General features: G+C 43.0%; 1 protein-coding gene across 5 annotated transcripts in view; it reads left to right on the top strand.

Annotated features, from left to right (window-relative positions):
- Positions 1 to 24,257, top strand: part of LOC311145853 (gephyrin-like) — a 114,386-nt gene that overhangs the window by 38,662 nt on the left and 51,467 nt on the right. For 4 of the 5 annotated variants that reach the window (XM_084182190.1, XM_084182192.1, XM_084182193.1 and 1 more), the window contains exons 2-5: positions 6,246 to 6,324; positions 22,196 to 22,253; positions 22,872 to 22,964; positions 23,991 to 24,152. In XM_084182190.1, the coding sequence (XP_084038316.1) occupies positions 6,246 to 6,324; positions 22,196 to 22,253; positions 22,872 to 22,964; positions 23,991 to 24,152 (392 nt within the window). Of the gene's footprint in view, positions 1 to 6,245; positions 6,325 to 22,195; positions 22,254 to 22,871; positions 23,001 to 23,990; positions 24,153 to 24,257 lie in introns of all 5 variants that reach the window. The other variant, XM_084182191.1, reaches the window with a different exon arrangement.

Raw genomic sequence — 24,257 nt, 5'->3', positions numbered from 1 at the left:
TTTTCTGAAGTCTTGGCTGATTTCTTTAGATTTTCCCATGATGTCAAGCAAAGAGGCACTGAGTTTGAAGGTAGGCCTTGAAATACATCCACAGGTACACCTCCAATTGACTCAAATTATGTCAATTAGCCTATCAGAAGCTTCTAAAGCCATGACATAATTTTCTGGTATTTTCCAAGCTGTTTAAAGGCACAGTCAACTTAGTGTATGTAAACGTCTGACCCACTGAAATTGTGATACAGTGAATTATAAGTGAAATAATCTGTCTGTAAACAATTGTTGGAAAAATTACTTGTGTCATGCACAAAGTAGATGTCCTAACCGACTTGCCAAAACTATAGTTTGTTAACAAGATATTTGTGGAGTGGTTGATACACTTAGGTTGGAGTCATTGAAACTCGTTTATGTAAACTTCCGACTTCAACTGTAAATAACAAGTATTGCATATCTAGCAAGTTAGCTAGCAAAATGTACTAGAAAACAGTGAGGAGAAACAATAATACAACTATTTACTGTTGTAACTCTCTAAAACTGAAGCTGGTTTTACTATAAACATATTTGCCTAAGCATGCCTGATAGACATGGCTGTAGGTAGATACTGTCAGCCTACTTACCTAGGCTCATTTGTACGGTCTGGTCACTGTGCAAAGGCTAGATATGGTTGTAAATGTAACATCTGTGCCTGTGCACATGTATGCATGTTCAATTAGTCTACCCTTATGGTGATGTTATGCTGGCACGGTTCAACTGTTGTTCAAACTGTACAATAGAGTATAATGTTTTGTTTTTTGTCTTACAGACAATACCGTTTGGTGCCTAGGCTTCTTCTTGGAGTGGATTCGAGATACAGAAACAGAATACCTTTGCCTGCATGTGTCATTATAGCAGAATTGTCCTGTGAACCATATCCATCTCGAGGGATTAGATATTATGCTGGATTTCAAGCAGATGACTCATGAGGAGCTGAATGGCAGTTTGATCATGTCAACACTCCTCCCACAACTTTAGTATTCCCTGAACTTACTGTATGTTTCTTTGGATGGCAATTTCCTTATGACCACCTATACCATAATCTGCTGATCACCAGTTCTCTTAGCTACAGATTGTTACACCATGTAATGTGATTTAACCAAAGATTTTTGGTATCCATTACTGGGAGTTACAGGATAGGTACTGTTTGGTGTAGCACAGAGAATTTTCGACCAACCTTAGCGATGCTGTCGTTATCCTCAATTCGGGGAAACAAGAGTCTCATAAAATGTCTGTGTCCATTTGCAGGGGGTCAGGTTGAATTTATAAAATGATCTGTTACTTTTTTTTGCTCCATAAAGTAATACAACAATATGTGGGCCGCAATCGTATCTATTTCGAGTCTTCTCACTCATTGATCGAGACAGGGCTCTGTCATCATGACATGCAGCATGTTGGGGTGGACACCCACCTGTCTCGATCAATGAGAGAAGACTTGAAATAGACAAGATGTCTGCAAAAATTTGGGTAAGTTACATAATCTGGTGTAACAATCTGTAGCTACAGTTCTCTGCACTTGTGTGCCTCTACACCTGAGACACACTCGGACACACTGAACTGTACTACACTGTTCATACAATTTTTTTTTACCATATAACATTCTTGTTGAATACTGTTTTCTTGAGTTAGCATTAAATAGTGTACACTCCCCTGTATTTTAGAATTTGACAAATTAACAAACATTCTTTGGATATCTGAATGTCTAGCATCTGTTTGATGCTACAGAGCCCTGTACAGCTTACAGTGCCTTCGGAAAGTATTCAGTCCCCTTGACTTATTCCACATTTTGTTACATTACAGCCTTATTTTAAAATGGATTAAATAAATAAAAATCCTCAGCCATCTACACACAATACCCCATAATGACAAAGCGAAAACAGAAAACAAACAGCAAATTTATTAAAAATAAAAAACGGATATCTTACTTATTTACATAAGTATTCAGACCCTTTGCTATGAGACTCGAAATTGAGCTCAGGTGCATCCTGTTTCCATTGATCATCCTTGATGTTTCTACAACTTGATTGGAGTCCAACTGTGGTAATTTCAATTGATTGGACATGATTTGGAAAGGCACATACCTGTCTATATAAGGTCCCACAGTTGGCAGTACATGTCAGAGCAAAAACATTTACATTTACGTCATTTAGCAGACGCTCTTATCCAGAGCGACTTACAAATTGGTGCATTCACCTTATAGCCAGTGGGATAACCACTTTACAATATGTTTTTTTTTGGGGGGGGGGGTAGAAGGATTACTTTATCCTATCCCAGGTATGTGGGTGTAGGGACTGATCAGAGCCTGAAGGTACGGAGGTGCCGTTCCCCTCACAGCTCCGTAGGCAAGCACCATGGTCTTGTAGCAGATGCGAGCTTCAACTGGAAGCCAGTGGAGTGTGCGGAGGAGCGGGGTGACGTGAGAGAACTTGGGAAGGTTGAACACCAGACGGGCTGCAAGAGCCATGAGGTCGAAGGAGAGCTCCGAGACAGGATTGTGTCGAGCCGCCAATCTGGGGAAGGGTACCAAAAACTTTCTGCAGCATTGCAGCATTGGTCCCCAAGAACACAGTGGCCTCCATCATTCTTAAATGGAATAAGTTTGGAACCATCAAGACTCTTCCTAGAGCTGGACGCCCGGCCATACTGAGTAATTGGGGAAGAAGGGCCTTGGTCAGGGAGGTGACCAAGAACCTGATGGTCACTCTGTCAGAGCTTTAGAGTTCCTCTGTCGGGAAGGGAGAACCTTCCAGAAGGACAACCATCTCTGCAGCACTCCACCATTCAGGCCTTTATGGTAGAGTGGCCAGACGGAAGCCACTCCTCAGTAAAAGGCACATGACAGCCTGCTTAAAGTTTACCAAAAGGCACCTAAAGGACTCTCAGACCATGAGAAACAAGATTCTCTGGTCTGATGAAACCATGATTGAACTCTATGGCCTGAATGCCAAGTGTCACGTCTGGAGGAAACATGGCACCATCCCGACGGTGAAGCATGGTGGTGGCAGCATCATGCTGTGGGGATCGAGGCAAAGATGAACGGAGTGAAGTACAGAGAGATCCTTGATGAAAACCTGCTCCAGAGCGCTCAGGACCTCAGACTGGGGTGAAGGTTCACCTTCCAACAGGACAACGACCCTAAGTACACAGTCAAAACAACGCAGTAGTGGCTTCGGGACAAGTCTCTGAATGTCCTTGAGTGGCCCAGCCAGAGGCCGGACTTGAACCCGATCGAACATCTCTGGAGAGACCTGAAAATAGCTGTGCTGCAACGCTCTGCATCCAACCTGACAGAACTTGAGAGGGATGGGAGAAACTCCCCAAATACAGGTGTGCCAAGCTTGTAGCGTCATATCCAAGAAGACTCGAGGCTGTAATCGCTGCCAAAGGTGCTTCAACAAAGTACTGAGTAAAGGGTCTGAATACTTACGTAAATGTGATATTTTGGTTTTTAATTTTTTATAAATTTGCAATATTTTCTAAACCTGTTTTTGCTTTGTCATTATGGGTCATTGTGTGTAGATTGATGAGGACATTTGTTTTTGAAATCCATTTTAGAGTAAGGCTGTAACGTAACAAAATGTGGAAAAAATCAAGGGGTCTGATTACTTTCCGAATGCACTGTATAAATAGCTTATTCTCCTCTCTCTGCCTCTGCTTTGTTAAATGGTTATCTGGGAAACGCTACCGTTGTACAGGGAGATGCTTTGAAATAGAGCTCAGATTAGGGACCATCTCTCGCTCTCTCTCTTTCTCACTTTCTCTCTCGCTCTATACCTCAATTTCTCTCTCTTTTTCACTCTCTCCTCTCTTTCATTCCCTCGTTAGCCCGCTTCACTCACTTCCCACGTGTGTGCAATACACACACACACGGCACGGCTGTCTGCCGCTGTTGACCATGAGCCCGGGGATCAGTGTGTTCCTGTCTCTGATCCGTACGTCAGCCCTAAGAGGAGCTGACCACGCACACACACTTCCATCTCTCTCTCTCTCCTTTTTTCTTGCTCCCTGTCTCTTCCTTTCTTTTTCTCACATTGCCCTATTTTGCCCTGTTCTGTTCTTATCCTTCTCTTTCCTCTCTTTCCTCTTTCTGTCTCACTTCCTGTTGTGGGCTGTAGTGTGTAGTCAGTGTGTGTGTGTGTGTGTGTGTGTGTCCTTCCACTGTTGGTGTGAAAGGCGAGATCGTAAGAGAGAGTAATTGAGGTGAGCGACAGAAAGGGTTATTGAAGGAATAGAATAGGCCAGGGGTATTCAAACGTTTCTTGCCCAGGGACCCCTACTCAGGCAAACCGGGTAGGTATGTAATTCAAAATGTGGTTATTCTGTTGTCACTAGCGATATTAGTAAAAACCTAGAATAAAAAAAAGATATATTTTTTCATGGACCCCCTGCAGTACTACCTCTGTAGACCCCAGTTTGAATATCCCTAGAATAGGCCTATGACCTTGTACACTTGGTTTACTCACTCACTCTCACTCACTCACTTACTCACTCACTCGAACATTACTAGCCTAGTCACTACAGCACAGTCGTGTCCTCCCCCTCTCTCTCGCTCTCTCGCTCGCTCTCGCTCTCTGTTGCCTGGGGCTGTGGCACAGGGGTGTCTCACCAGAGAGAGATATGGGATAGGAGAGGAGAGGGAATCTCCTTACCCTCTCACTCTGCTACGTCTGGGCTTTCTCTGACTATTCTACCCTACTCTACTCTAAATTGGCTAATCTACCCTCACGTCTGCAAACAAATATTTTGGACCACATGGACCTCAGTTAGAGCTCCGAGAGAGAGGACAGAGAGAGGAGAGGGGTGGAGGAAAGAGAGAGGGGAGAGAAGGAGATGGTCAAGAGTTTTTCCTGACCAAGTTGCCCGACAAGGAAGAACTGTCTCTAGAGCAGCACTCGTCTCTACACCCTCTACTCTCCCTCCATGGTATCCCTCCGTCTCTACCCTCCACTCTCTCCATTCTATCCCTTTCTCTACACCCTCCGTTCTCTCTATTCTATCACTCCGTCTCTACACCCTCCACTCAAAATTCCACATTCAAATGAATTCAACATTTTGAATTTTGAAAAATATTCCTTTCATGCCTGTTCCAACTGCAGTCAGATTCTCTCTCTCGCTTTCACTCTTTCCCCGTCTCTTTCTCATCTCTCTCTCTCTCCTCTCTTCTATGTAGAGATCACTCCTGCTGCCTGCTGTCTCCTGCAGCGAATCAGCCTATTTATAGATCAAGGGTTAGCAGGGGAGAGAGGGAGTAAAAGGGGGAAGAACGAGCGAAGGAGAGAGAGTTGGGGGGAAGGAGAGAGTAAGAGGGAGAGTAGTTGGGGTATAGAAGTGGAAAGCGCAGAGAGATAGAGCAAAGACATGAGTTTTGGCTATAAGATGGGAGTAAGGGGGTTAGGGGAATGCTGCAATTATGAAGCAAGTGTTACAACACTCCCACTGCCTCTCCCTCTCTCTCCTTCCCTACTCTCTCTCCTTTGCTTATTCCCTACTCTCTCTGTCCCCTTCTCTCTCCTTCCCTATCTCTCTCTCTGTCTCCCTCCCTCTCTCCCTCTCTCTCTCGTTCCCTCTCCTTTCCTCTTTCTCTCTCTTTCTCACTCTATCCCTTCCTCTCTCTCTCCCTCTATTTATCTCTCCCTGACGTGGAGCAGAGCAGAGTAGAGAGCAGTAGAGCCCAGTCAGTGTTGCTGGTTGAAATGTCACTGCTTTATCATGTATTTAATAGGCTATAGGTCAGTTTGCTCCCTAATACGGACCACACAGCCATGGTGCCACCACACTGCCACCACCACCACCCCCTGCAGCCATTCTCTCTCTCTTTCTCTCCTCCCTCTGTCCCTCTCATTCTTTCGCTCTCTCTCTCTGTCTCGCTCTCCTCTCTTTTTCTCTTCACGTCTGCACTCTATATTTAGCTCATCCTGTCATTCTCTCATCTTCAAATCTTCCTCCATGCCTCATTCTCTCACTTCTCTTCTCTCGTTTTCTCTCTCGGTCCCGTGAGTAAAGAGTGTTGATAGAGATGTCACATCCATGTGGACATGTCCACACTTAGTCTGGACCTGAAGATGCTGGATGTGTGTTACTGTGTGTTGTGATACTGTTGTAATACTAACCTAGGCCTGAACTAATGGTTCCTAATCTCCCTCCCTCTCCCTCTGCCCTCTCTCTCTTTCTCATTCTCTCTTTCTCTCTCCCTCCCTCCCTCTCTCTATCAACAGTGAGTGACAGCTGCTTCAGGAACCTGGCTGAGGACCGCAGTGGAGTAAACCTCAAAGATCTGGTCCACGACCCGTCACTGTGAGTATGCGCACACACACACACCCTTTTAGACGAGCACACACATACCAGTCATCCAGGTCCTGTTCGAGGCGTGCGTGTGTGAACCTGCTGGCCTCTCTCCTCCACCACTGCACAATCCTGCTCTGCAGCCTCCTCAGCTCTCCTCTTAGCTTAGATTGTTCCTCACGTAGCACCCTCCTGACAAGCCACTTTCACCAAGGACAGAGCCTCCTCTCCTACTCTCTCTTCCTCTTTCTCTCCCCATCTCTCTCCCTCGCTCTCTCTCCATCCATCCATCGTCTCTCTACCTCCCTCCCTCCCTCTATCCTCTCAGAGTCAGGGGTCAGGCACCAGCGTGTAACGTGCCATTTAAATAATTGATTAATCTCGGTCCAATTATGCTGGTGCCACACTTGATATTTCACGGCTGCAGAAGCGTGTTGTGGAGCGTTGAGACACCTGTGTGTGTGTGTGTGTGTGTGTGTGTGTGTTGCAAAGCATTGAGGCACCAGAGGATGGTTGTGATAGATGACTCCATGACACCTCCCTCCCCGTGCCTAGACTGTAATGTAGCGCTGCTAGCTAGCCACTAACCGTGAGACTGTAATGTTGCTCCTAACAGTTAACTGCTGGTTAATGCCAACACCAGCTGGGCTTGGGCTGTAGGCTAGGCCATGACCACTATATTAACACCTTACTACATTTGAAATGTTATTCATTTAGCAGACGCTCTTATCCAGAGCAAATTTCAGGAGCAATTAGGGTTGAGTGCCTTGCTCAAGGGCACATCGACAGATTTTACCTAGTTGGTTCGGGGATTCTAACCAGCGACCTTTCGGTTACTGGCCCAACACTCCTAACCGCTAGGCTACATGCCGCCCATTCTACACACAAACACGTACGCATGCACGGACGTACACAAGTGCACACACGTGCATACATACATATATTCTAAGGCTGTGCGCTAATCTCACCAGTCAGACATCTCTCCATTTACCTCAAAGGAAGGGAGAGGGGGAGAGAGAAAGAGAGGATGGATGGGGAGGGTGTGGGGGTTTATACACTATATATATACAAAAGTATGTGGTCAACCCCTTCAGATGAGTGGATTCTAGCACACAGCCATGCAATCTCCGTAGACAAACATTGGCAGTAGAACGGCCTTACTGAGCTCAGTGACTTTCAACGTGCCACTGTCATAGGATTGAACTGTTCCAACAAGACAGTTCGCCAAATTTCTGCCCTGCTAGAGCTGCCCCGGTCAACTGTAAGTGCTATTATTGTGAAGTGGAAATGTCTAGTAGCAACAACGGCTCAGCCGCGAAGTGGTAGGCTAGACAAGCTCACGGAACGGGACCGCTGAGTGCTGAAGCGCGTAGCGTGTAAAAATTGTCCGTCTTCGGTTGCAACACTCATTACTGAGTTCCAAACTGCCTCTGGAAGTAACGTCAGCACAGGAACTGTTCGTCGGGAGCTTCATGAAATGGGTTTCCATGGCCGAGCAGCCGCACACAAGCCTCAGATCACCATGCGCAATGCCAAGCGTCGGCTGGAGTGGTGTAAAGCTCGCCGCCATTGGATTCTGGAGTGATGAATCACGCTTAACCATCTGGCAGTCCGACGGACGAATCTGGGTTTGGCAGATGCCAGGAGAACGCTACCTGCCCGAATGCATAGTGCCAACTGTAAAGTTTGGTGGAGGAGGAATAATGGTCTACGGCTGTTTTTCATGGTTCGGGCTAAGCCCCTTAGTTCCAGTAAAGGTACATCTTAACGCTACAGCATACCATGAAATTCTAGACGATTCTGTGCTTCCAACTTTGTGGCAACAGTTTGGGGAAGACCCTTTGTTGTTTTAGCATGACAATGCCCCCGTGCACAAAGCGAGATCCATACAGAAATGGTTTGTCGAGATCGGGGTGGAAGAACTTTACTGGCTTGCACAGAGCCCTGACCTCAACGCCATCGAACACCTTTGGGATGAGTTGAAACGCCGACTGCGAGCCAGGCCTAATCGCCTCGCGACTAGCTCTTTGGAAACTTTGCGGTATTTAGTTTTTTTATGTATTATTTTTTACATTAAGCCAAGTATATTACTCGCTAATATATGAACTGACACGCAAAACGACACCGGATTCAAAAATTAGAATCTTTCAATTTAAATTATTATATAAAATTCTTGCTACCAATAGAATGTTATTTATATGGGGGATACAATCTTCCCAGCTCTGCAGATTTTGCTGTGAAGAGATAGAATCATTAGATCATTTGTTTTGGTTCTGTCCATTTGTAGCTTGTTTTTGGACACAGGTCCAGGAATGGCTAAAGGATTGCAATATTTACCTGGAACTAACCTTGCAGATAGCATTACTGGGTGATCTGAAAAGTCATAGTCAATCAATCAATAATATAATAATACTTTTAGCAAAAATGTTTATTTTTAATTCACAATCTGTAGAAGCAATGAGAATAGAAAGGTTCAGAACTTTTGTAAAACATCACAGTACGGTTGAAATATATATGGCAAATAGAAATCCTATATGGATGGTGTTAAGAGATAGATGGGAGGTATTGAATAGAGTTGAAGGATGGGACTAATAACAAATAACAACAAATAATAACAAAGATAGCTAATAATGTAAGCATACTGTGTCCATAATAAGTATATAGGTTGTATGTTGGGAGCTTTTGGGAAAGAGCACAGTTAGAAAGATATGGCATTTAGAAGCAAACCGGATGGACATCATGAAAATGATCGGAGAGGTTGAGAGTAGAAGAAGTTCAGGAGCAAAAAAATAAATAAATAGATATATATATATATATAGATATAGAATTATTGTAAAATTAAGGTGTAGATAGTAAGTATAGACCGGAAGTAGAGGCCTGGGCATTGTTGTTCACTAATTTACTCCAAGTAGGGAAAGGATGGTGGGGTTGAAAAGTAATAAAGGGGAATATATATATAAAAAATAAAAAAAACATGGGGGATTGGAAGTGATGCAGACAATTACATTGATAGAAGATACAATCTATCTGCAATATTAAGCTGATCCATCCCACCAAAAAAAAAAAAATAATAATAATAAATAAATATTCAGTCTCTGGATAACAAAGTCGACGAGCTCAGGGCAACGATTTCTTTACAGAGCGACATCAGGGCCTGTAACATACTATGTTTCACGGAAACATGGCTCTCTCAGGATATTCTGTCGAAATCGGTCCAGCCAGATGGGTTCTCAGTTCATCGCACAGACATAAATAAATATCTCTCCGGGAAACGGGCGTAGGTGTGTGTTTCGTGATTAACGACTCATGAAAGTCCTTTTGTTCACCCGACCTAGAATACCTCACAATCAATTGCAGACCGTATTATCTCCCAAGATAATTTTCTTTGGTTATAGTCACGGCCGTGTATATCCCCCCTCAAGCCGATGCCACGACGGCCCTCAAAGAACTTCACTGGACTTTATGCAAACTGGAAACCACATATCCTGAGGCTGCATTTATTGTAGCTGGGGATTTTAACAAAGCAAATTTGAGGACTAGGCTGCTGAAGTTCTATCAACATATCGACTCTTGTACTCAGGCTGCTAAAATTCTTAACCATTGCTATTCGAACTTCCGGGATGGTTACAGTGGGGAAAAAAAGTATTTAGTCAGCCACTAATTGTGCAAGTTCTCCCACTTAAAAAGATGAGAGACGCCTGTAATTTTCATCATAGGTACACGTCAACTATGACAGACAAAATGAGAAAAAAAATCCAGAAAATCACATTGTAGAATTTTTCATGAATTTATTTGCAAATTATGGTGGAAAATAAGTATTTGGTCAATAAAAAAAGTTTCTCAATACTTTGTTATATACCCTTTGTTGGCAATGACACAGGTCAAACGTTTTCTGTAAGTCTTCACAAGGTTTTCACACACTGTTGCTGGTATTTTGGCCCATTCCTCCATGCAGATCTCCTCTAGAGCAGTGATGTTTTGGGGCTGTCGCTGGGCAATACAGACTTTCAACTCCCTCGAAAGATTTTCTATGGGGTTGAGATCTGGAGACTGGCTAGGCCACTCCAGGACCTTGAAATGCTTCTTACGAAGCCACTCCTTCGTTGCCCGGGCGGTGTGTTTGGGATCATTGTCATGCTGAAAGACCCAGCCACGTTTCATCTTCAATGCCCTTGCTGATGGAAGGAGGTTTTCACTCAAAATCTCACGATACATGGCCCCATTCATTCTTTCCTTTACACGGATCAGTCGTCCTGGTCCCTTTGCAGAAAAACAGCCCCAAAGCATGATGTTTCCACCCCCATGCTTCACAGTAGGTATGGTGTTCTTTGGATGCAACTCAGCATTCTTTGTCCTCCAAACACGACGAGTTGAGTTTTTACCAAAAAGTTCTATTTTGGTTTCATCTGACCATATGACATTCTCCCAATCCTCTTCTGGATCATCCAAATGCACTCTAGAAAACTTCAGACGGGCCTGGACATGTACTGGCTTAAGCAGGGTGACACGTCTGGAACTGCAGGATTTGAGTCCCTGGCGGCGTAGTGTGTTACTGATGGTAGGCTTTGTTACTTTGGTCCCAGCTCTCTGCAGGTCATTCACTAGGTCCCCCCGTGTGGTTCTGGGATTTTTGCTCACCGTTCTTGTGATCATTTTGACCCCAAGGGGTGAGATCTTGCGTGGAGCCCCAGATCGAGGGAGATTATCAGTGGTCTTGTATGTATTCCATTTCCTAATAATTGCTCCCACAGTTGATTTCTTCAAACCAAGCTGCTTACCTATTGCAGATGCAGTCTTCCCAGCCTGGTGCAGGTCTACAATTTTGTTTCTGGTGTCCTTTGACAGCTCTTTGGTCTTGGCCATAGTGGAGTTTGGAGTGTGACTGTTTGAGGTTGTGGACAGGTGTCTTTTATACTGATAACAAGTTCAAACAGGTGCCATTAATACAGGTAACGAGTGGAGGACAGAGGAGCCTCTTAAAGAAGAAGTTACAGGTCTGAGAGAGCCAGAAATCTTGCTTGTTTGTAGGTGACCAAATACTTATTTTCCACCATAATTTACAAATAAATTCATAAAAAATCCTACAATGGGATTTTCTGGAATTTTTTTCCTCATTTTGTCTGTCATAGTTGACGTGTACCTATTATGAAAATTACAGGCCTCTCTCATCTTTTTAAGTGTGAGAACTTGCACAATTGGTGGCTGACTAAATACTTTTTTCCCCCACTGTATAAGGCCCTCCCCCGCCCTCCTTTTGGCAAACCTGACCACGACTCCATTTTGCTCCTCCCTTCCTTGAGGCAGAAACTCAAACAGTAAGTACCCGTGCTAAGGACTATTCGACGCTGGTCTGACCAATTGGAATCCAAGCTTCAAGATTGTTTTTATCACGTGGACTGGGATATAATTTAGACGAATACACTGAAACGGTAACTGAGTTTATCAGGAAGTGTATAGGAGATGTTGTGCCCACTGTGACTACCCTAAACCTACCCTAAACTGAAAGCGCGAACCTCCGCATTTAACCATGGCAAGGTGACTGGGAATATGGCAGAATACAAAGTGTAGCTACTCACTCCACAAGGCAATTAAACAGGCAAAACATCAGTATAGAGACAAAGTGGAGTCGCAAATCAACGGCTCAGACACAAGACTTATGTGGCAGGTTCTACAGACAATCACAGACTACAAAAGGAAAAACAGCCACTTCGCCGACACCGACGTCTTGCTTCCGGACAAGCTAAACATCTTCTTCGCCCGCTTTGAGGATAACACAGTGCCACCGACGCGGCCCACTACCAAGGACTGTGGACTCTCCTTCTCCGTGGCCGACGTGAGTAAGACATTTAAGCATGTTAACCCCCGCAAGGCTGCCGGCCTAGACGGCATCCCTAGCCGCGTCCTCAGAGCATGTGCATACCAGCTGGCTGGGGTGTTTACGGACATATTAAATCTCTCCCTATCCCAGTCTGCTGTCCCCACATGCTTCAAGATGGCCACCATTGTTACTGTACCCAAGAAAGCAAAGGTAACTGAACTAAATGACTATCGCCCCGTAGCACTCACCTTTGTCATCATGAAGTGCTTTGAGAGACTGGTCAAGGATCATATCACCTCTACCTTACCTGTCACCCTAGACCCACTTCAATTTCCTTACCGCCCCAATAGATCCACAGACGATGCAATCGCCATTACACTGCACACTGCCCTATCCCATCTGGACAAGAGGAATACCTATGTAAGAATGCTGTTCATTGACTATAGCTCAGCATTCAACACCATAGTACCCTCCAAGCTCATCATTAAGCTCGAGGCCCTGGGTCTGAACCCCGCCCTGTGCAACTGGGTCCTGGACTTCCTGACGGGCCGCCCCCAGGTAACGAAGGTAGGAAACAACACCTCCACTTCGCTGATCCTCAACACTGGGGCCCAACAAGGGTGCGTGCTCAGCCCCCTCCTGTACTCCCTGTTCAACCATGAATGCGTGGCCAAGCACGCCTCCAACTCAATCATCAAGTTTGCAGACGACACAACAGTAGTAGGCTTGATTACCAACAGTGACGAGACAACCTACAGGGAGGAGGTGAGGGCTCTGGGAGTGTGGTGCCAGGAAAATAACCTCTCACTCAACGTCAACAAAACAAGGAGATGATCGTGGACTTCAGGAAACAGCAGATGGTGCACCCCCCTATCCACATCGACGGGACCGCAGTGGAGAAGGTGGAACGCTTCAAGTTCCTTGGCGTACACATCACTGACAAACTGAAATGGTCCACCCACACAGACAGTGTGGTGAAGAAGGCATAACAGAGCCTCTTCAACCTCAGGAGGCTGAAGATATTTGGCTTGGCACCTAAAACCCTCACAAACTTTTACAGATGCACAATTGAGAGTTTCCTGACTTTTCTATCATGGCCCCTAGGAGCAGTGCTGTCACCTCAGGTGACTGCTGCAATTAGACAGACAGGGAGGCAGGCAGACAGACAGACAGACAGACAGACGTGTCAATGGGTCTGAAATCTGCAGAGCTGGGAAGATTGTATCCCCCATATAAATAACATTATATTGGTAGCAAGAATTTTATCTAATAATTTAAATAGAAAAATTATAAGTTTTGAATCCGGCATCGTTTTGCATATCAATTCATAAACACTATGCCATGGAAACGGTACGTCAAAAATCTCTTCCCAACTATTTTACAATCTATATGGGACGGCTGTCAATCCTTTGGTCCTTAAATTAAACTAGTATACTTTTTTATTTATCATTCTTTAACCAATTATATTATTTAATGCAAGGCCGACAGACAAGTTCCTTACTTTTTCCCCCTTCCACTTTCCTTTTCCATTTTTGTGGTAATGCTGCAATTATTTGGTTGTAATTTTGGGTAGAGCAGACATTTCCATATGTTTTTGTTAGCTGCATGTGCGACATAACTCCACCAGTCCTACCGATAATATAATTTATTATATTATTTAAGATTATACCTTTTTTAAACATTTTATCAAAAACAAAAGGTTTTTTATCAATTAGTATATTTTGAGTTTAACCACAATATTTGTTGCATTATTTGTTCTGTCGTTTCTGGAGGATTAAATTGAAATTGCAACCAACTTTCTATGGCTTGTTTTAGAAATAGTGATATTTGGGAGATTATTTCTTTTTCAAAGAACTTAAAGTGAGAGGTTGTAATCTGAATAAAGGGAAAAAGGCCATTCTTGAACATTGGGTGAGACAATCTTACTAATTTGCTAGAGAACCAGTTCGGATTTAAGTATAACTTTTGTATGACTGAAGCTTTTAGTGATAGGTCTAATGCTTTAATATTTAATCATTTCTGTCCTCCGAATTCATATTCATTATATAAATAGGCCCGTTTAATTTTGTCTGGCTTGCCGTTCCAAATAAAATTGAATATTTTTTTCTCATATAATTAAAAAAACTGTTCGCTAGGCGTAGGCAAGACCATAAGCAAATAGGTAAACTGGGATAATACTAAAGAGTTAATCAGGGTGAATTTCCCACAAATTGACAGGTATTTACCTTTCCATGGTAGCAAGATCTTTTCTATTTTTGCTAACTTTCTATTAAAATGTATTGGAGTGAGATTTATTTCATTTGGGATATGTATTCCGAGTATATCCACATCACCATCAGACTATTTTATTGGTAAACTATATGGTAATGTAAAATTTGTATTTTTTAGTGATCCAATACTTAATATAGTACATTTATCATAATTGGGTTGTAATTCTGAGAGGTTAGAAAATGTATCTAGATCCTCTATGAGGCTGTGGAGGGATTCAAGTTTTGGATTTAAAAGAAAACATGAATCATCAGCGTACAATGACACCTTTGTTTTTAAGCCCTGGATTTCTAATCCCTTGATATTATTGTTGGATCTGATTTTAATAGCTAACATCTCGATGGCAATAATAAATAGATATGCCGATAGTGGACAACCTTGTTTCACTCTTCTTGACAGTTTAAAACTTTCTGAGAAATAGCCATTATTTACTATTTTACACCTAGGGTTACTATACATGATTTTAACCCAATTTATAAGAAATTGTCCAAAATTGAAATGCTCCAGGCATTTATCTATAAACCGTACTTTATCATATGCCTTTTCGAAGTCTGCTATGAATAGTAGGCCTGGTTTCCCAGATTTTTCATAGTGTTCTATTGTTTCCAATACTTGCCTTATATTATCGCCAATGTATCGCCCATGTAAAAAACCTGTCTGATTCGAATGAATAATGTCCGACAATACCTTTTTAATTCTATGCGCTATACATTTTGCTAGAATTTTTGCATCACAACACTGAAGTGTAAGAGGCCTCCATTTTTTTTAATGGACTGGATCTTTATATTTTCCACTATCCTGTTTCAGTAATAATGAAATCAGACCTTCTTCTTGAGTGTCAGATAATCTACCATTTACATAGGAGTGGTTAAAACATGCTAATAACGGTCCTCTGAGTATATCAAAAAAGGTTTGGTATACCTCGACTGGTATGCCATCCAACCCTGGAGTTTTCCCCGACTTAAAGTCTTTAATTGCATCCAGAAGTTCCTCCTCTGTCATTTCACCTTCACATGAGTCTTTCTGTATGGCTGTTAATTTTAAATTATCAATAGAAAAAAAATCTCTACAATTTCCTTCAGTTAGAGGAGATGGAGGCGACAGAAACGAAAACATATGCTTAAAGTACTTTGTTTCCTCCTTCAAAATATAATTTGGTGAATCATGGGTGACTCCGACATTTGTAACCAGTTTCAATAAATTACTTTTGGTAGCATTCCTATGATGAAGATTAAAAAAGAATTTGGTGCATTTTTCCCCATATTCCTCCAGTTTGCTTTATTTTTATAATATATTACACTTGATCTTTCTTGAATAAGTTTTTCCATTTCTTTTAGTTTTTCCTCTAATTTTAGTTTTTCCTCTAATTTATTCTGAGCCTCTGTTACAGTTTTTATTGCTATCTATCTGTTCTGTTAGACCTTCTATTTCCTTTGTTAGTGTGGACTCTTTTGACTTAAATTGCTTTTGTTTTCGAGATGAGTACTGAATTGCATGGCCTCTAAAGGCACATTTAAAGGTGTCCCATACAATAAGGGGATTTGCTGTACCTATGTTATGTCGGAAAAAATCAGTTATAAATTCCGATGTCCTAGTTAAAAGCAAGTTATCATCCAATAGGCTTTGATAAAATGTCCAATATCCTCACCCACGTGGAAATTCAGTAAGAGTAATGTATATGCCAATTATATGATGGTCCGACCGCATTCTGTCCCCTATCAACACTTTTTAAACTGTTGGTGCCAACGAGAATGACATGAGAAAGAAGTCAAGACGACTAGCTTGATTGAGTCTCCGCCATGTATATCTCACTAGATCAGGATATTTAAGCCTCCATATATCTACTAGTTCTAATGTATCCATGACATTCACGATTTCCTTAAGCGCATGAGGGTGATTGTTTGTAGTGTGATTTCCTTTACGGTCCATTGAGCTATTTAAAACGGTATTATAATCTCCCACCATAATAATAGAGTCTTGAATTGCTTGCAGAGTTGATAATTTATTATATATATTGTCAAAGAAGTGTGGATCATCATTATTTGGTCCGTAAAGGTTAATGAGCCATATCTGTTTATGGTCCAATAACATATTTAAAATAATCCATCTGTTTGGACAATTTGCACATTCGGATCGAAATTACTGTTAATTAATATCATCACCCCTTTTGAGTTTCTTTGCTCATGGGAGAAGTATATTTGCCCCCCCCCCTGTAAACAATAGATATTATATTCCTTCTCTTGGAGCCATGTAAATATTGTTCTTCTTTTGTTATTATCTGCTAAGCCATTACAATTATAACTGGCTATACTTATTTCACCACATACCATAATGGGATACAAGTTTCAAATCTATTTATCATTATATATGTTTGTACATTTACCAATAAAAAATACCATAGCGATTGACTGTCCATATAGCTGTACCATGATATTTGCATTGCTACTAAGTAACCCTCCAATTGTTCTCCACTATTTCCCCCGCTAAAGCCCCTCCCCATCCCAAGTTGGGCCGTCATCCCAGTGATCAGCATACCACCCCCGTCCCCCCGAATCCCTAGGCCCCCGAGAGGCCAGGACCCATCCATCGAAACAGCACACAGTGCCACCCACAAAACAGAAGCAGGTCAACCGCCAAAAGCATTTCCAATGCTCTCACATCAATATATACAGTGGGGAAAAAAAGTATTTAGTCAGCCACCAATTGTGCAAGTTCTCCCACTTAAATAGATGAGAGAGGCCTGTAATTTTCATCATAGGTACACGTCAACTATGACAGAGACAAATTGAGGGAAAAAAATCCAGAAAATCACATTGTAGGATTTTTAATGAATTTATTTGCAAATTATGGTGGAAAATAAGTATTTGGTCAATAACAAACAAGCAAGATTTCTGGCTCTCACAGACCTGTAACTTTTTCTTTAAGAGGATCCTCTGTCCTCCACTCGTTACCTGTATTAATGGCACCTGTTTGAACTTGTTATCAGTATAAAAGACACCTGTCCACAACCTCAAACAGTCACACTCCAAACTCCACTATGGCCAAGACCAAAGAGCTGTCAAAGGACACCAGAAACAAAATTGTAGACCTGTACCAGGCTGGGAAGACTGAATCTGCAATAGGTAAGCAGCTTGGTTTGAAGAAATCAACTGTGGGAGCAATTATTAGGAAATGGAATACATACAAGACCACTGATAATCTCCCTCGATCTGGGGCTCCACGCAAGATCTCACCCTGTGGGGTCAAAATGATCACAAGAACGGTGAGCAAAAATCCCAGAACCACACGGGGGGACCTAGTGAATGACCTGCAGAGAGCTGAGACCAAAGTAACAAAGCCTACCATCAGTAACACACTACGCCGCCAGGGACTCAAATCCTGCAGTGCCAGACGTGTCCCCCTGCTCAAGCCAGTACATGTCCAGGCCCGTCTGAAGTTTGCTAGAGTGCATTTGGATGATCCAGAAGAGGATTGGGAGAATGTCATATGGTCAGATGAAACCAAAATAGAACTTTTTGGTAAAAACTCAACTCGTCGTGTTTGGAGGACAAAGAATGCTGAGTTGCATCCAAAGAACACCATACCTACTGTGAAGCATGGGGGTGGAAACATCATGCTTTGGGGCTGTTTTTCTGCAAAGGGACCAGGACGACTGATCCGTGTAAAGGAAAGAATGAATGGGGCCATGTATCGTGAGATTTTGAGTGAAAACCTCCTTCCATCAGCAAGGGCATTGAAGATGAAACGTGGCTGGGTCTTTCAGCATGACAATGATGAAATTACAGGCCTCTCTCATCTTTTTAAGTGGGAGAACTTGCACAATTGGTGGCTGACTAAATACTTTTTTCCCCCACTGTATATATCCATTCAAATATCTTGCATATCTTATTTTCCATCATTATTGATTAATATGCGTAATAATGTCGGCAGTTCATGCGTAGGATTTTAACCTATAACCCGGATTGCCATTGTATTACATTACATTTTTGACAAGCAATTATTATTTTAGCAAACAATTATTGTGGTTCATCCTATATTCCCTCTAACATCCTTACCCCCTTGCAACAGATGTGGGATAAACATACACGCACATACTCTAACACACTCAACCCCTTTCCTCCACAATCAACCATAAGATCAGATGCTCAACGGTTGTTACATCCCAGAGCCCAACTCAAGAAAGGACCTGATTTTACGAATGCATATACAGTTACAGCTGTTTGAGAAAGCATGCAAGATTGAGCAAAAATTGACAACAATGTGAGATTTGATTAATCTATGTCAAGTCCTAGGTGATGGAGATCAGATCCACCCTCTTCACCTGAGACACAAACACTCTGGTACCGCGTTGTAACCATTTTCCCCAAGCATCTCCATACAGTCAGACCTTTGATTATTTTTGTGCCACTTGGGCCAATGTTACTCATGAGAGCTGATAAGAATAGAGAGGCGATAAATCACACTCACACTGATGACACTTACCTCTCCTTCACACCAATGACATGGAGCTAGATACCTGGCTCCGCTCCGGACACTGATGGGTTAGGGCCCATCATGAAGGAGGGAGGGAGAGATGGATGGAGAGGGACAAGTAGAGAGCAATGGGGGGAGAGACAGGTTAGTTGATGTATGTGTACGTCTGCACATTTGTGAGATTTGTTCAAGTGTAGCTTTTAGCTGGCCTGACAGAGTAGTTAGGGATAAAAGGTGGAGGGGGAATGAGGAAAGAGGGAGGCAGAGAGAGAGGAGGCACAGAGAGATCGAGAGATGTATTCTACTTGCTTTGGCAATGTACAGTGGGGAAAAAAGTATTTAGTCAGCCACCAATTGTGCAAGTTCTCCCACTTAAAAAGATGAGAGAGGCCTGTAATTTTCATCATAGGTACACGTCAACTATGACAGACAAAATGAGAAAAAAAATTCCAGAAAATCACATTGTAGGATTTTTTATGAATATATTTGCAAATTATGGTGGAAAATAAGTATTTGGTCAATAACAAAAGTTTCTCAATACTTTGTTATATACCCTTTGTTGGCAATGACACAGGTCAAACGTTTTCTGTAAGTCTTCACAAGGTTTTCACACACTGTTGCTGGTATTTTGGCCCATTCCTCCATGCAGATCTCCTCTAGAGCAGTGATGTTTTGGGGCTGTCGCTGGGCAACACAGACTTTCAACTCCCTCCAAAGATTTTCTATGGGGTTGAGATCTGGAGACTGGCTACTCCAGGACCTTGAACTGCTTCTTACGAAGCCAATCCTTCGTTGCCCGGGCGGTCTGTTTGGGATCATTGTCATGCTGAAAGACCCAGCCACGTTTCATCTTCAATACCCTTGCTGATGGAAGGAGGTTTTCACTCAAAATCTCACGATACATGGCCCTATTCATTCTTTCCTTTACACGGATCAGTCGTCCTGGTCCCTTTGCAGAAAAACTGCCCCAAAGCATGATGTTTCCACCCCCATGCTTCACAGTAGGTATGGTGTTCTTTGGATGCAACTCAGCATTCTTTGTTCTCCAAACACGACGAGTTGAGTTTTTACCAAAAAGTTATATTTTGGTTTCATCTGACCATATGACATTCTCCCAATCCTCTTCTGGATCATCCAAATGCACTCTAGCAAACTTCAGACGGGCCTGGACATGTACTGGCTTAAGCAGGGGGACACGTCTGGCACTGCAGGATTTGAGTCCCTGGCGGTGTAGTGTGTTACTGATGGTAGGCTTTGTTACTTTGGTCCCAGCTCTCTGCAGGTCATTCACTAGGTCCTCCCGTGTGGTTCTGGGATTTTTGCTCACCGTTCTTGTGATCATTTTGACCCCACAGGGTGAGATCTTGCGTGGAGCCCCAGATCGAGGGAGATTATCAGTGGTCTTGTATGTCTTCCATTTCCTAATAATTGCTCCCACAGTTGATTTCTTCAAACCAAGCTGCTTACCTATTGCAGATTCAGTCTTCCCAGCCTGGTGCAGGTCTACAATTTTGTTTCTGGTGTCCTTTGACAGCTCTTTGGTCTTGGCCATAGTGGAGTTTGGAGTGTGACTGTTTGAGGTTGTGGACAGGTGTCTTTTATACTGATAACAAGTTCAAACAGGTGCCATTAATACAGGTAACGAGTGGAGGACAGAGGAGCCTCTTAAAGAAGAAGTTACAGGTCTGTGAGAGCCAGAAATCATGCTTGTTTGTAGGTGACCAAATACTTATTTTCCACCATAATTTGAAAATAAATTCATTAAAAATCCTACAATGTGATTTTCTGGATTTTTTTCCTCAATTTGTCTGTCATAGTTGACGTGTACCTATGAGGAAAATTACAGGCCTCTCTCATCTTTTTAAGTGGGAGAACTTGCACAATTGGTGGCTAACTAAATACTTTCCCCCCCCACTGTAAACATATGTTTTCCATGCCAATAAAGCCCTTTTAATTGAATTAAATTGATACAGGGACAAAGAGAGAGAGAGAGAGGCAGTAACAGATTGAGTTTATTAATGGAGCTGTCCTAGAACAGAGTGGATCTGCACAGCTGGGACGCAGCAGCTGTAGACAAGGGCAGGGGGTATTACACACACACACACAAATCGCTCAACCCTATGTAAAAATACAACACAACCAACACACCAATCTCTCTCTCTATACCTCCCTCCCTCTTTCTCCCCCTCTTCCCGCCTTCTGTCATTACTGCTCTCCAGTTATTCCTAATTGCCTTCTCCTTCTCTATCTCATTAGTTTCTTGTCCTTTCAATCTTCAAGCCCAGAATAATCTGGAGTTTCGGGGAGTAGCATTCACCCAACCCCTAAAATCAATCAGATCAGGTGGGCATCTCGACTAGAATCACTGCTGTTAAAGACAAACAGATGAGATGACAGAACCTTCCCTTTTAAAACCACATTGCTACTGCTAATAGTGTCATTCCAAGTGTGTGCGTGCTTGTGTGTGTCTACCCCTCATCCCTATTTAAGACCTGTAGAGTACCTCACCCCAAACACACAACACACAATCCACACACACAACACAAGTGGTTTCCCTGACAGCTGGATTAATGAAAACTTGCTGTGTTTTGTTTAACACATTCTCATATTCCTATGTGTCAATTCAGTTTGTTCGTTTTGTTTCTTTGAATCTGTTGTGACTCACTTTTGACGGATTCCTTCAGAGAATTTTGACAGTAGACTGAATTCCCTCTAGCATTACATTAGGTTTAATGCTTGTATTTTCAGCATGTTCAATATTTTAAGGAGCTGAGGAAAATACTATTTTTTGTCGGAGAGTACTATTGAGGAGAACACTACATACTGGAGTTTACTGTGTAGTTCTTTCCCTGGTGTGGTAAATAAATGTTCCACTGGTAGGCGCCAGTGGACACGATTTGACTTGAAATAACAGTCTCATGGCATTCTCTCCCCTCAGCTCAGAGAAACACAATCACTCTCTAAAAAGAGCGAACACTGACTTATCTTTAAAGCCTCTGTTTTTGCCTATATTGTCTGTTTTGGAGAGTCAGTTGTCTTTTACCTGCACATACAGATCACTCATGAGCTCAGAACTTAGTGTACGGATTTGTTCAGTATAACCCTTTTTCATCTCTCTCTCTCTCTCTCTCTCTCACACTTTTAACACATCTCCTTTGACACTTACTCCTACTTACCCTCTTTTGCTACATATATCTTCACTCCCTGTTTTGTGTATGCCTTTTTCTCTCCCCCCCTCCCCTCGCTTTCTGTCTCTAGTGAGTTCGTGAAGACTGAATATGAACTAACTATGTTGTTGTTGTTTTCTGTGTTTTTCATCCACAGGCTCGGAGGCATCATATCTTCCTACAAAATAGTCCCAGATGAGATCGACGAGATTAAGGTGCAGATCTCTCTCTCTCTCTCTCTCTCTCTCTCTCTCTCTCTCTCTCTCTCTCTCTCTCTTACACCCCCCCCCCCCCCTTCTCTCTCCCTCCCTCCCTACTATCTCTCCCCTCTCTCTCTCTCCTTTCTCTCTACTTTAACTGCATGCTGCCCACTAGAGCCCACCTCAGGCTGTAGTTCAAAGGTGACACCATTTTGGATTCTCACATGTATTCTCTCTCACTACATGAAACAACTGTTGTGGTTTGAAACAACTGGTGAGACTACAACAAACAATTGTTACAGCGTTCTATCTTGGAAAGTTGTTCCACACAATGGGTGAATCTCAATTGTCTTTCAATGATGCCTCGCATCCTCTCTCCTTGCCTCCTTCTCAAAACACAGAGGACAAGATCCAAGGTCTTCAACTCCAATTTATTTTGAGAAAGAGGCGAGAAGAGAGGACGCGAAGAATCAAGGAATCAAGGAAAGATAATTGAGATTCACCCAGTGCTTTAGAGATTCACCCGCCTCTGTTGTCTGTATGATTGACACTGCTCCCAGCCAATGGGGTGGTAATTTCTGTGATTTACACTGCTCCCAGCCAATAGCCTGTCTCTCTGCTCTGTTTCCTCAGGAGACATTGGTGGACTGGTGTGATGAGAAGGAGCTGAACCTGATTCTGACCACCGGGGGAACAGGCTTCGCCCCTCGTGATGTCACTCCCGAGGTACATGGGGACCCCAAAGTTTGTGTTTGTGTCCATGTGAGTGTGGATGAGTGTCGACCCTAGATGTAGTGTAAGCCGATGTAGCTGTGATTGCGCGTGTGTGTGTTGGTTGGCACCTGCATGCATGGTCAATGTGCATGTTTATCTGTGTATTGTGTTTGTCAAACCGTAGATTGTCTTGTGCTTTGTCAGGTTTGTCACATTACAGATAAATACATTATTTTGTTCCACTCTGTTGTAATTCCATATGATGCATCTTGCATATTTTGTAAATGTGTGTATGAGTTTGTCATATTTTATGGTTGTTGTGAGAGTGTTTTATTTTATGGTTGTGCATGTGTGTGTGTGTGTGTGTGTGTGTGTATGTGAGGTAGAGGCAAGCGCTTGTGACTCCCTGGGGATTACTGCTGGCTGCTGGCTGTGAACGCCGTTTCTCTCTCTCTTTCTCTCCCTCCTTCTCTCCCTTTCTCTCTCTCTCCTCTCTTTCTTTGATCTGTCCTTCTCCCTTTCTCTTCTTTCTTTACTAATGTGCATGTTTGAAGTGTCATTCAACTCGAGGGCACACAATGTCACTATTCTTAAATCAATTCCACTCTTTTTTCCTGCTGGGATAGAACGAACAGGGGCTGCTAGAGGGCATTTCTGCCTAGAGGATCGAGGGGTTAACAGGGGGTTACACATACACACACACACACACAGGCGAGGGGGTTTGAGATAAATAAATAAACATCAGGGATTAAAGGAATCACTGTTCTAAAACATGCTATCTGCCTGTCTGTCTGTGACTCATGCTCATAGTAGTAGTTACCCTAGTCACTAGGGTATTAGCAGTGGATGTGGCAGTCGTATACTGCAGTGGATTAGGCAGTAGCTGTTGATTGTCCCTAACCCTGCTATACTGTATGGGCATGTTATGTAGTGTGTAGGTAGGTGATGACAACTGTACTATGCACCGTGTGTGCCGTACAGTAAAGTAATGATGCGACACCCCCCCCCCACTCTCTCTGCTCCCTCGCCATGCCGCAGGCCACCAGAGAGGTGATCGAGCGCGAGGCCCCAGGGATGGCCCTGGCTATGCTGATGGGCTCCCTCCAGGTCACACCTCTGGGCATGCTCTCCAGGCCTGTCTGTGGAATAAGAGGCAAAACCCTCATTATCAACCTACCTGGCAGCAAGAAGGGCTCACAGGTAAGATCTGGTGTGCGCGTGTGTGTTCAAGTTTTATTTGTCACATGCACAAGTACAGTGAAATGCTTAACTTGCAAGCCCTACCCGACAGTGCAGCATTCAATA

Source organism: Coregonus lavaretus, assembly GCF_964263955.1.
Source record: "Coregonus lavaretus genome assembly, chromosome: 18".
Lineage (NCBI taxonomy): Eukaryota > Metazoa > Chordata > Actinopteri > Salmoniformes > Salmonidae > Coregonus > Coregonus lavaretus.
Note: the sequence above shows the minus strand (reverse complement) of the source record. Positions and strands in the feature narration are given on the sequence as shown.